At 47.3% G+C, this 14444-nt stretch overlaps 1 protein-coding gene across 1 annotated transcript; it reads left to right on the top strand.

The window, feature by feature from the left end:
• The first annotated feature begins 730 nt into the window (after window positions 1-730).
• LOC123142027 (putative F-box protein At3g10430) lies at window positions 731-2489 on the top strand. Its single transcript, XM_044561062.1, has one exon. It carries the CDS (start codon window positions 1180-1182, stop codon window positions 2413-2415), a length of 1236 nt encoding a protein of 411 aa, XP_044416997.1. The 5' UTR covers window positions 731-1179; the 3' UTR covers window positions 2416-2489.
• Window positions 2490-14444: the final 11955 nt, after the last annotated feature.

The raw sequence follows: 14444 nt of genomic DNA, 5'->3' as shown, positions 1-14444 counted from the left end.
ACGTGTGATCGACAATTTCAGAGACTAAAACTTAAAACTTTTTTTGTGAGATGACTAAAAACTTAAAACTTACTATGTACTCATGCGAAATCCAATGACTATGTGCACTGGCGGAGCTACGTAGGAACAAAACAGTGCCATGGCCCGCCCAACATGAGCCAAAACTACTTAATTATAAAGGTGAAATTGGACTACAAGGGCAAAAGTTTTTGTCTGCCTTTGGCTTGGCCCACCGAGAAAATTCCTTGTAGCTCCGCCACTGACTATGTGGATCGCGAGGCAATCGGACAACTGGCGTGGCTGGATAGGTGTGTGCCCCGTGGATGCATGTGTAGACAATGTGGAGGTGATCCTATACTACCACGGTTTTGCTATATCTCAGGTGGCTAAATGTTTTATTCGCGTCAGTTACCTATTCTAGTTCATCCCGATCTCATCGGAGAAAGTCATAGCCCCACCATCTATCTTAAGGGGAAGCCATGACCTCACTAGAGGGGAGTCATAGCCTCATTATCTATCTTAGGGATTGGGGTGGAGGGGATCACTAGAGGTTTTTCTCTGGTAAGGCGGGGCTAAGAGGGACGGTCGGAGTGGTGGCCAACAATGACCGTGGGAGGAGGTTGAGGGGAAGGTGGGGCAGTGAGGCGGTGCGCGGTAGCGCCCGCCGGCCGCGGGGGGTGGAGGCAGACGAATGGGGCGGGGTAGGCTGCGGTGAAGAAGGAGGGAAGAAGATGAACAGTCCGCGGCATGATATATGAGGTTGGATCTTGATCTGATTGTCAGGAAATAAAATGACTGATGAAAACATTTTTTTTCAGGCACCTGTTAAAAGGCGGCCCCATGCTAGCTACAATGCCTCATCCGGTTCGAGTTTTTCTGCATGCATCAAGGCGACGGCAACCACTTACGCGCGTGTCTCGGATCACGGGAGTGCGAATTTCTGGGGTCGACATCTACACCAATTCCTACAACGGCGTAGATTATATAGAGAGATTTTCTTGTAGTCCTACTCCGAGTCTTTCTCGTTCCCTCTTCTCTACTTCCGTTTATATATACCCTCACCGGGCTCAAATCAACGCATAGAAATATTTCGCACTCCCGTAGTTTTGCACAGAGCGGCCTTACCAGAAACGGGAGGGGGTGACCACGCTCAGTGACGTAGTCGCATCCTACATTTACATGTTCTATCTAAATTGCCGAGAGCAGTTTGTAGTCACAACAATGGATGCTAATCCACCCAAGAAGAAGAGGAAGATCTGTACTGACGAGACAGCGGCGGCGCTGTCACTTCCCGATGCCGTCGTTCTCGATATTCTGGAGAGGCTGCCCACCGACGATGTCCTCCGGTTTCGCCACGTATGCAGAGCCTGGCGCGCCACGGTCGGCCGCGACCCCGCCTTCGCCCGCGCGCACCTGCAGCGCTGGCGGGCGGAGATGCCCGTGGTCTCGCCGTGCAGCCCCGGGTCGGGCCCATTCCTCAAGATATACCGGTACCGTGAGTCCGGCGAGTGCGGCGGGCCCGTGTCACGGGTCCAGCTCCGCTCCCCGCGGAGCTTCGACCGCAGCATCGTGCACTGCGACGGCGTCCTCCTCGTCTGCAGCGCCGCGGAGCTGCTCGCGTGGAACCCGGCCACCGGCGAGTCGGCGCGGCTCCCGCGCGGCGCGCCCAGCTGCAGCGGCGCCGGCATCGACCGCCTCGGCTTCTGCTACGACGCGGCCGCGCGCGCGCTCAAGGCGGTCCGCTACTACTACCGCGTCCACGACGTCCAGGCCGGGGCGTACAGCATCGGCGTCGAGGTCCTCGCGCTGGGGCAGGGCCAGGGCCCGCCCTCGTGGCGCCCTGCCGCCCGTGATCCGCCGTGCCCGATCTACGGCACGCCCCCCGCGTCCGTCGGCAGCACGGTGTACTGGGTCATCGACGACCGCTTCCTCGACGGCGCCGGCGCCGGCCCCAAGTCGCAGGCCCAGCCCGGAGCGTCCACCCTCCTCTCCTTCGACGTGACGAGCGGCGAGTACAGCGTTGTCGACGGTCCCCCGTGCCGGTGGAGGTGCCAGGACGTGGCGCTGGGCAACGTGGGCGGCGCGCTGTGCGTCGTCGCGACGTGGAAGAGCTTGCTAGGCACGGTGTGGCTGCGCACGGCGGCGGGGACGTGGACGCAGGTCCTCGGGTTGGACACGGAGTACATATTGGCGCGTGTGGTGCCGGTGGGGATGTGCGCGAGCACAGGGGAGATGCTGCTGCTCGCGGGCCGGTCCATGCACCACTGCTGCATCGCCGGCACCGGAAAGGCGCGCGTGGTGGTCGACGTTAGAGGGCAGCTGAAGAACTGCGGACGTAATTCTGCGCGCAGTGGAGTGATCGCCAAGACGCTCGTGTTCATGTACACGCCGTCGCTCATAAAGATCGCTGGTTGATTGAAAGCTGGATTTCAGCCGGATCTTTGTAGGTGTATAGGCCAAACTAGCCATGCCCGCGCGACTGTATGCCGCGTCCCGTCGATACGTTATGTGTATATATACTATTTTTATTTCGTGTGATGAAAAATAAGAGTTTTATGAGGATAAGTTTGCAATAAAAAAAAAACAAGGCATGCACAAGAGCAATATGATTCCTCTCCATGTTAGAGCATCTCCAACAGTCGCCGAACGCGCCGCGCGCTAAAAACTACTTTGCCGTGCGCCCATTGCCTGATTTGGCGCGGCGGGCAGCGCTGGCTCCAGCAGCCGCGCTAAAATGCAGCACGCGCGCGCAGCTCCAGCAGCCGCGCTAAAATGCAGCGCGCGCGACTCTCGCACAAACAACATATGCATTCCAAAACAGAAGAAAAAGATCAAACACAAACAAAAATAAATCAAAATAAATAGTTCAATTTCGTTATTACAACTCAAACAAATAGTTTATCGTTCAATACAACAAATAGTGCAATAAACGCAACAAATAGTTCAACAATGCAATATCAAACGCACAAATCATGATGCTCTTTGTCGTCCATTTCATACCCACCACTTCTCAATGAGATCCTTCTGAAGATCATCATGCGCTGCGGAACGTCGAATGGCATGATAGGAGGCAACAAAACAGGCCACCTTTCAGCCCTCCGTCGCACTCGCACGGAATGTCCCAAAAGCTCATACTCAGAGTAGTCTACATCTTGGCCACGCTCATTCTTGATGATCATAGTATGCAGGATCACACAAGCGTGCATGATGTACCAAAGCATTTTTTGATCCCAAAATCTAGCCGGTCCTCTCACAATAGCAAATTGGGCTTGCAAAATCCCAAAAGCTCTCTCCATATCTTTTCTAGCCGCCGCCTGAGCATTGTGGAAATCAAGATTTTTCTTACCTTCCGGCTTTTTTAACGGCTTCACAAAGGTTTGCCACTTTGGATAGATGCCATCCGCTAAATAATAGCCATAGTTATATGTACGGCAATTTGCTACAAACTGCACCGGTGGCAAATCACCATTTGCAATCTTATTCATCAGTGGTGACCGGTTGACAACATTGATGTCATTCAAAGATCCAGGCATTCCAAAGAATGCATGCCAAATCCAAGTCTCTTGATCGGCCACCGCTTCAAGGTTTATAGTGGAACCCTTTTTTTGGGCCGTGGAATTGCCCATGCCATGCCTTTGGACAATTCTTCCAACTCCAATGCATGCAATCTATTGAGCCAAGCATACCAGGAAAGCCGCGAGCTTTGTTCATCTCCAATAGCCTTGCGGCATCTTCAGCATTGGGAGGTCTCAAATACTCCTGGCCAAACACTTGCACAATTCCGACTGCGAAGCGCCTGACACACATGATGGCTTGGCTCTCACCCATAGCCAAGTGATTATCAACTAGATCAGCCGGGATACCGTATGCCAACATACGCAAAGCGGCTGTCACCTTCTGAAAGGTGCTATGTCCGAGCTCTCCGGCGGCATTCCTCCTTTGTTGAAAAAATCGGTCATGGCTCGCTAGTTTCTCTGCAATGCGCCTGAACAACTCGGTGCTCATCCTAAACCGGCGACAAAAATACGACTCGGGGTATGTGGGATTCTCCGCAAAATAATGCCTGATCAATCTGTTGTGGGCATCAATCCTATCCCTCCAAATTTTCTGCCGACCCATAACCGAACCACCGTGCTTCGTTTTTTTATTGATGTGCATAGTTAGGATCATTGCAAGATCCTCCTGCTCTTCCATATCAAATTCTTCTTCGGAAGAATCATAAGACGAACTCATCTACAATGTTCAATACTATGCTATAAAAACTACAATCAACATGCACCAAATTCATGAAGTTTGAGCAACACATACCTTGCAGGCGTTTTGTCGAACACCTTGCGGGCGCCGAGCGGCAGCGAGCGCCTGGGCGCTGCTCGTCGGAGGACAGACGCGCGCGAGGGGCGGCGTTGACTAGAGGGGGGCGGAGGAAGCCGCCGCGACACGGGGATAGGCCGGGGAAGCGCCGAACGGTCGCTTGATGGCGCGGGCGGCGGCAGCGCCGCGGCTGGAGGGGGGTGAGTTGCGAGCGAGCGCGCGAGAGTCCAGCGTGCGGGAGCGGGCTCAGCAAATAAGCGGCGCCCGATGGAGTTTCGGCCCGCGCGCTGAACTAGATATGCCGCGCGCGCGGTTTTTGCCCGTCTGCTGGAGCCACTATACCGGTTGCGCGCTCGTTAAAATGGGCAATTTTGCGGCGCGGCGCTTGTTTGGCGCGGCTGTTGGAGATGCTCTTAGCGAAGAGAGGATATACAACCTCTCATAAATAAAATTCTTAAAAGAATTGCTGGGTGGAGAGGTAAACTACTCTCTTATAAGGGGAGGTTTGTTCTCATTCAAGCTTGTCTTGCTAGCATCCCAATACATCTCCTTTCATTCTTCAAATTTCCAAAATGGGCCGTAGATATGGTTAATACCCAAATGGCACATTGTTATGGAATGATTTTGAAGGACATAGGAAATTACACCTGGCTAACTGAGGCATGATTTGTATGAAAAAAAGAGTTTGGTGTGCATGGTATACCCAATCTTAAAGTACTGAATATGTGTTTACTAGGCTCTTGGCTCAAAAGATATGTTAATGGAGACGGTAAGCTTTGGAAAACTGTCATATATAGACAGCCAGTACAACAATAACTCTCCAAACAGTTTCACCAGTTCTTATACTGATGCATCAGTTTTCTTGAAAGGAGTCACTTCTGTTACTAGAGTAACCAAATTTGGTTATAGATGGATCACTGGGGATGGTGCCAAAGTAAGATCTAGGAGGATACTTGGTTTGGCACATCCCCACTAGCTGTTCAATTCTGGGACTTGTATCTAATTTGTAATGAGAAAAATGTCTCAGTTTGTGTGGCTTGGGATGGCTCACAACTGAAACTATCCTTTAGGAGAACTTTTACTGTTGCTATGATGGAAAAATGGTATGAACCGGTAGAAATAGCTGCTAGTATCAACCTATTGATGGTTGAATCCGGCAGATCTCGGGTAGGGGGTCCTGAGCTAGTGATCTTGGCACGATGGTAACAGGACACACGGGGGACACGGTGTTTACCCAGGTTCAGGCCCTCTCGAAGAGGTAAAATCCTATGTGTTGCTTTGTTGTATTGATTATGGATGGGGTATAGAGTACATGTTGATGTACCTCGAGATTGTGTAAGAATGAGTCCCTCTACGATCTAAACCACTCGGCTTATATAGATGCGGGGGGGGGGGGGGGGGCTGGAGAACGTGGCCCACTTGTTTGCTGTTTCAGGGGTCCTCGACACAGCCCACGCCGAGGAGCCGACGCGGTCAGCACCCCCTTATCTAGGACACCATCAATAGCCCTTGAACCGGTCTTCAAGCTGAGGACTGTCCTCGGACGACTTGTTCTTTTTCATTGGTCTTCGGCCTTGCAAACTGGTTCAACACCTTCTTCATGCATCTATCTCCAAAGTGACCAGAAATTGGTCCGAGGAATAGTATACCTCAAACATCCGAGGACCCCCAACTAATCCTTCCGAGAAGTACTCTTCCTTTTTTGTCGGATCCGGAGACCCCCTCAATGCCTAGTTATCTTAACGGCGAAGTTTTCTTCTACCGAAATGGGGGCACCAGTTTGATCACGTTCTGACAACTTTGGCCGAACCGGAAAGGCCACAACGTACTACATAACCGAAGGGTCCTTTCAACAATAACTATGCCGTGTTAGCACAACTCGAGGCCGTTGCCATTGGCACGTCTTGTGAATAAAGAGATCGTGCCATAGATTTTCGGCGGCATTATCAGTAAGATCTGCTCAATTTGTGCGTGCACGTAACGAATATCGCCTTGGGAACTCGCAAAAATTACTGCCACACAGTACGCCTCTTCAATGTTTTTACTAGCTTATAAAAGGTACATAGTGGATTCATTCCACCTTCATGGCATTCCTCTCGCTCCTGCTCTCATCATCCCCAAGTTCCAGCGCATGAAGAAAAGAGCACATCGAATCCTTTCGATCCCTTTTCCCCCTCCTTTTCGATCTTCAGCGATGGCCAGGTGATGGAAATATGCCCTAGAGGCCATAATAAAATGGTTATTATTATATTTCCTTAATCATGATAAAGGTTTATTATTCATGCTAGAATTGTATTGATCGGAAACTTAAATACATGTGTGAATACATAAACAAATACCATGTCCCTAGTAAGCCTCTACTAGACTAGCTCGTTGATCAAAGATGGTTAAGGTTTCCTAACCATGGACATGTGTTGTCATTTGATAACGGGATCACATCATTAGGAGAATGATGTGATGGACAAGACCCATCCGTTAGCTTAGCATAATGATCGTTCAGTTTTATTGCTATTGCTTTCTTCATGTCAAATACTTATTCCTTCGACTATGAGATTATACAACTCCCGGATACTGGAGGAATACCTTGTGTTCTATCAAACGTCACAACATAACTGGGTGATCATAAAGATGCTCTACAGGTATCTCCGAAGGTGTTTGTTAAGTTGGCATAGATCGAGATTAGGATTTGTCACTCCGAATATCGGAGAGGTATCTCTGGGCCCTCTCGGTAATACACATCATGAGCTTGCAAGCAAATGACTAAGGAGTTAGTCACAAGGTGATGCATTACGAAATGAGTAAAGAGACTTGCCGGTAACGAGATTGAACTAGGTATGAAGACACCGACGACCGAATCTCGGGCAAGTAACATACCGATAGACAAAGGGAATAATAGTTCGACCGATAAAGAGCTTCGTAGAATATGTAGGAGCCAATATGGGCATCCAGGTTCTGCTATTGGTTATTGACCGGAGAGGTGTCTCGGTCATGTCTACATAGTTCTCGAACCCGTAGGGTCCGCACGCTTAACGTTTGTTGACGATATAGTGTTATATGATTTGGTGACCGAATGTTGTTCGGAGTCCCAGATGAGATCACAGACATGACGAGGAGTCTCGAACTGGTCGAGAGGTAAAGATTAATATATAGTACGATGGTATTTGGACACCGGAAGTGTTTCGGGACGTACCGGGAAGGAATCGGGTCACCGGAAGGGGTTCCGACTCCCCCCCGGCAAGATATGGGCCTTATGGGCCAAAGGAGAGGACAAACCAGCCCACAAGGGGCTGGTGCGCCCCTCCCTTGTTTGGCTAGCCCTAGGGAAGGAAAAGGGGGAGGGCTAGCCCCTCCTACCTTTCCCTCTCATGGGAGAAAGGAAAGGGGGGCGCCACCCTCCCCTGCCTTTCCCCGCACTCCAAATAAGGAAAGGGGAGGCGCGGCTTGGGAGGGACCCCAAGTAGGATTCCTCCTACTTGGGTGCCTCCTTTGGCTGCTCCTCCCTCCCTCCCTCCCACCTATATATATGTGGGAGGGGGTGCCTAGCACAAAACAGACAATTGCCTAGTCGTGTGCGGCGCCCCCTCCAGCGTTTACACCTCCGGTCATATTTTTGTAGTGCTTAGGTGAAGCCCTGCGGAGATCACTTCACTCTCACCGTCACCATGCCATCGTGCTGACGGAACTCATCTACTACCTCGATGTCTTGCTAGATCAAGAAGGCGAGGGACGTCACCGAGCTGAATGTGTGCAGAACTCGAAGGTGTCGTGCGTTCGGTACATGATCGGTCGGAGCTAGAAGAAGTTCCACTACATCAACCGCTTGTCAAACGCTTCCACTTACGGTCTACGAGGGTACGTAGACATACTCTCCCCCTCGTTGCTATGCATCTCCATGGATAGATCATTGCGTGTGCGTAGATTTTGTTTTTGTTTTTCCATGCAACGATTCCCATCACCAGGAATGGCAAGCGTACCGCAATGGTGCAAACTTCCAAGGGTGAGACTAACCATGTGCTTAAGCTACACAGGTCACATGCATATGCAAAAGAGACATAATAAAGTTAGGTTTCCTTCGGAAAGGAAAAGAATGAAGAAGATGTTTCTGGCAATTTTACTTTCTTTGGTAATAGGAAATCTGATTATTAAAAAGGGATCCATGTTGGATGGTATGGGTAGAATCAAATCATATAAAAAGACAAATATTGCATCTACATTTCCTTCCCAAGTTTCCGAGCCTCAAATCCTATCAATATGATTCTACTTGTACACCTGGTAGTACCACAAGTAGCAGCAGTAGTACCACCTCTTCATGGGAGCAATACTACCACTACTGGCTCTAGGCTGGTAGTACCACGCACAAGGCCGATAGTATCGCTCCCTTGTTACAGCGGCACCACCGGACCAGGTGTCGGACCTACTACCGCGGGGGGGGGGGGGGGGCAGGGGAGTGATATTCTCTCCTGTTTTGGTAGCAGTATGATACGTCTCCAACGTATCTATAATTTCTGATTGTCCCATGCTATTATATTATCTGTTTTGGATGTTTTATATGCATTAATAGGCTATTTTATATGATTTTTGGGACTAAGCTATTAACCTAGAGCCCAGTGCCAGTTTCTATTTTTTCCTTGTTTTAGAGTTCCGCAGAAAAGGAATACCAAACGGAGTCCAAACGGAATAAAACATTCGCCAAGATTTTTCTTGAACTAGAAGACACCAAGGAGACTTGGATTGCAAGTCAGAGGAGCCTTGAGGCGGCCACAAGGGTGGAGGGCACGCCTAGGGGGGTGGGGCGTGCCCCCCGACCTTGTGGGCCCCTCGTAGGTCTCCTGACCTAATTCTTCCTCCTATATATACTCTTGTACCCCAAAAACATCCAGGAGAGCCACGCAACCACTTTTCCACCGCCGCAACCTTCTGTACCCGTGAGATCCCATCTTGGGGCCTTTTCCGGCATCCTGCCGGAAGGGGAATCAATCATGGAGGGCTTCTACATCAACACCATTGCCTCTCCGATGAAGCGTGAGTAGTTCACTTCAGACCTACGGGTCCATAACTAGTAGCTAGATGGCTTCTTCTCTCTCTTTGATTCTCAATACAAAGTTCTTCTCGATGTTCTTGGAGATCTATTCGATGTAATACTCTTTTGCGGTGTATTTGCCGAGATCCGATGAATTGTGGATTTATGATCAGCATATCTATGAATATTATTTGAATCTCCTCTGAATTCTTATATGCATGATTTGATATCTTTGCAAGTCTCTTAGAATTATCGATTTGGTTTGGCCAACTAGATTGGTTTTCCTTGCAATGGGAGAAGTGCTTAACTTTGGGTTCAATCTTGTGGTGTCCTTTCCCCGTGACAGTAGGGGCAGCAAGGCACATATTGTATTGTTGCCATCGAGGATAACAAGATGGGGTTTCATCATATTGCTTGAGTTAATCCCACTACATCATGTCATCTTGCTTAATGTGTTACTCTGTTCTTATAACTTAATACTCTAGATGCAGGCAGGAGTCGGTCGATGTGTGGAGGAATAGTAGTAGATGCAGGTAGGAGTCGGTCTACTTGATACGGACGTGATGCCTATATTCATGATCATTGCCTTAGATATCGTCATAACTTTGTGCTTTTCTATCAATTGCTCGGCAGTAATTTGTTCACCCACCGTAATAATTTCTATCTTGAGAGAAGCCTCTAGTGAAACCTATGGCCCCGGGTCTATTTTCCATCCTATTAGTTTCCCGTCAACTTGCCAATTTCTATCGCTGTTCCCTTATTTTGCAATCTTTACTTTCTGTTCCATAAACCAAAAATACCAAAAATATTACTTTACGTTTATCCATCTCTATCAGATCTCACTTTGTGAATAACCGTGAAGGGATTGACAACCCCTTTGTCACGTTGGTTGCAAGTTGGTGTTTGTTTGTAAGGTATTCGGTGTCTTGCTGCATAGTCTCCTACTGGATTGATACCTTGGTTCTCAAAACTGTGGGAAATACTTACGCTCCTTTGCTGCATCACCCTTTCCTCTTCAAGGGAAAAACCAACACAAGCTCAAGAGGTAGCAAGAAGGATTTCTAGCGCCGTTGCCGGGGAGATCTACGCCAAGTCAAGACATACCAAGTACCCATAATAAACTCTCATCTCTCGCATTACATTATTCGCCATTCGCCTCTCGTTTTCCTCTCGCCCACTTCTAAAACGATTTCGAAAAGATTCGCCTTTTCTTCGCCCCTCTTCCGTTCGTCTTCTTCGTTTGCTTTTTGTGTGCTTCTCTCGCTCCCATGGCAAGTCTTTTTCCCCTTCCTTTGTCTCCCGATTTTGAAGTTCTTCACTTCAAACAAAGACAAGGAGAAAATTTGAAAGATGCTTGGTATAGGATGATGGAATTCTATCGTAATTACACTATCGAGGGAAATTTCAAGATCTTACTTCGTAATTTTTATGTTGGGCCAAGCATGCCCATAGGCAACTCTTGGATTTTGCCGCTAAAGGAAAATTTATTGAACTTGATCCTAGCATTGCGTATGAAATTATAGAGGGAATAGTAGGAATACTACCTCCACAAAATGGATTACCTCATACCCAAGAAGGGGCCCAAGTTTTTGAGAAGTTATGCGAAGTAATAAAAATTCTGCAAAAATCTCTTGAACCTCTTAAAAATGTTAGCGGAAACTTTCATCGCATGAATATGTTGATTACTCTTTGCAATAAGCGGTTGGATGCTCTTGATCTAAAAATTTCTGAATATGAAGGGAAACGCAAGGAGCCCCCCGAATTCGATTATAATTCCATCAAAAATATAAAAGCCAAAGATGATAACACTTAGATCTATTCATGTTTTTATGCCTAGCTAGGGACGTTAAACAATAGCGCTTGTTGGGAGGCAACCCAATTTTAATTTTTTTCTTGCTTTTTAGGTCCTGTTTTGCTTTGAATAAATCATCTAGCCTCTGGTTAGATGTGGTTTTGTGTTTTAATTGGTGTTTTGTAAGTGCATCTAGTGCCCCTTAGTGATTTTGGTGTATTGAAGACTTATAGGTTAAGGGACTAATGTGTTTATGAGTGTACACAGGTCTATAAGTCTATGAGGAGTTTGATATTTACAGAGAAAGTCGACCCCTAAAAATGAAGTTCTTCGACTGAAGACTTTGGATTTCTGAAGACTTTCTGAAGACTTTGAAAGTGAAGAAATTGGTGTAACCTTGAAGACTTGGTATTCATTTGAGGAACATGAAGCGTGAAGACTTTTGTTTTCGTAGTTTCATTTTCTCTTTCTTGAGTCATAGGAAACACCGTACTGTTAAAGGGGGTTGAGGAAATACTAAGGAAAAATTTCCATGTGATGCTCAACTCAAAATCCTACACCTACCAATCCCTTCGAGTGAAGCCATTGGAAATCTCATACAGTTCAGTCATATTCTTTAGTGACAGAGACGAAGTTCTTCTGGTCTCTGAGGAATTTGTTCTGACTAAGGAGTTAAGAATTCGCCAGTGCGGATTGCCTACACAGTGAGGAACATGATAGCCCTGAGGAATTTGAGCCTCAAATATCCGACTGTTGCTGTGCTACGCGCCAGCTGTCCCAAAATATCTACCCACCTAACGGTCATATCATTGAAGGACATTTATGTCTTATCATGTCGGGCTACTCCCTAGGCTATAAATATCCGCCCCCTACAACCACTAGCTGGTTGGCTGCTCCGAGAGAAACTGACACTTGTCATTTGAGAGCATCCCATCCTCTGAGGACTTTGAGCGAAAATCATCAAGTGAGGAAAACCCAAACCCAAACACCTACAAACCCAAAGTGATTGAGCTCTGAAGAGATTGATCCTGCGTGGATCCGACGCTTGTTACCTTTGAAGACTGTGCTTCTTCCAGACGGTTAGGCGTCATGGTCTAGAGCATCCAAGAGGAATTGTGGATCGCCGAGTGATCGAGTTTGTGAAGGTTCGGAAGTCACTTGAAGACTTACGACGAGTGATTGAGCGAGGTCTGTGTGACCTTAGCTCAAGGAGAATATGGTGAGGACTGTGTGTCCTCAGGTTTAAATACCTAGCCGCTCCAACCAGATGTACAACTAAGACAACAGTTGTAACTGGTCTCCAAACATTGTCTTCACCAAGCTTACTGGTTCTATTTCCTCAACTCTTTCATTTCCTCATAACTGTGCTGTATGCTTGTTCATATCTGTGTTTGAAGACTTTGACTGAAGACTTTCTCAATTTCCTCAGTTCAATTTCTTCAGTCTGTTTGTCTTCATCCTGTGTTATCCTGTGATTACGCTTTCTGTACTCTGTGCTTATCTTCATTTCATCATGATGACCATGCTTGCATTCTGTTATGTTTACTTCTGAGTACTTATTCCGCTACAAGCAGTTCTTCACTAGGGAATTTCCTCACTCGCAAATTCCTCAGTGAAGAATTCATAAAAATCGCCTATTCACCCCCCTCTAGTCGATATAACACACTTTCAATTGGTATCAAAGCAAGGTACTCCCTTGTTCTGTGTGATTTTGGTTTAACCGCCTGGAGTTTTAGTTATGTCGACCGCAGGTATGATCAAGGTCTCTGCTGGGTGTCCTACCTTCGATGGGACGGACTACCCCTACTAGAAGAATAAGATGCGAATGCATCTTGAGGCAATTGATAACGATCTCTGGTATGTTGTGGAAAATGGTGTTCCCTCAGTCACACCTTCTCTGAATGCTGCTGATGTGAAGAGATTCAAGCAACTCGATTCTCAAGCGAAGAATATCATTTGTGGCCATCTGAGCAAAGGACAGTATGGAAGAGTGAGTGCTTTGGAAACTGCTAAGCTTATCTGGGATAGGCTGTCCAAAGTCAATGAAGGAGTCTCAACACAGCGTGACTCTCGAGTTGATGTTCTTCGCAATCTCTTCAACCGCTTCAAAAGACTCGACAATGAAAATGTTCAGCAAACCTTCGAACGCCTCACTGACATCTCAAATGAGCTTCAAGCGCTTGGTGCCACTGACATCACCGACCATGAGGTGGTGAAGAAATTGTTGAGATCGCTTGATTCCTCATTTGATACTCTGACATTGATGATACAAGAACGTGCTGATTACAAGTCACTTGATCCCGCTGATATCCTCGAGAGGCTAAATACTCATGAGTTCCAGCTTGCTGAAAAGAGAGATCTCTATGGTTCGAGCTATGGCAGATCACGTGCACTGAAGGCCAAGGCAGTTTCTGAGTCTGAAGATGAAGACTTTGGCAGCAGCCTTGGTGATCCTGAAGAACTGAGCCATGAACTAGCACTGCTCGTGAAGAAATTTCAGAATTTCTCAAGACGTGGTCGCTTTGGAAGACCCTCAAGGAGCAATGATTCCTCATCCAGTGACTACAAGAAGAGGCTTTGTCACAAATGCAAGATACCTGGACACTACATTCAAGATTGTCCTCAGTGGGAAAAGGAATCAAAGAAGAAGAAATACAAGGATTACAGTTCTGATGATGCGAAGAAAAAGAAGAAATCCTCAAAATCTTCATCATCAAAATCCTCAAAGTCTTCATCTCACAAGAAGAGCAGCTCCAAGAAGGCTCGGGCATTCATTGGCAAGGAAATGGACTCTGAAGCTGAATCTGAGGAACATGAGGAAGAGGAGGCATCTGAGGAGTCCGAGTCTGGAGTAGCGAGTCTAGCTCTCGCTACTGCATTCGTCAGCAAGTCTATCTTCAACTCTGAAGAAAATGGCTTCACCAACAAGGCTGATGAAGGCAATGATGACTACGCTCCCACCTATTGCTTCATGGCAAAGGGTGCCAAGGTACTCAAATATACCTCCTCTGAATCTAGTGAGAATGAATCTGATGAAAACCTCAAGCCCAGCTACTCTAAACTTGCTAAGATTGCTGTGAAACAACAAAGGGCTTTTGAAAAGGTTCAAAACATGCTAGACAAAAGTGATGATATGTTGGGTGAAGAAATGGATCGCACTAAAACCTTGACTGAAAATCTTCAGAGACTTCAGACTAGGTTTGACAATCTTCAAGGTCATCATAACACTCTCTTGTCTGATCATGAGAAGCTTTCTTATGAATTTCTTCAAAGAAAGCAAGATCTTGAGAAGCTAAGAGTGAGTTATGAAGATCTTCAGAA

This window comes from Triticum aestivum, chromosome 6D (genome assembly GCF_018294505.1).
Source record: "Triticum aestivum cultivar Chinese Spring chromosome 6D, IWGSC CS RefSeq v2.1, whole genome shotgun sequence".
NCBI classification, from domain to species: domain Eukaryota; kingdom Viridiplantae; phylum Streptophyta; class Magnoliopsida; order Poales; family Poaceae; genus Triticum; species Triticum aestivum.
The sequence above is the reverse complement of the archived record's forward strand: the minus strand, read 5'-3'. Positions and strand labels throughout refer to the sequence as shown.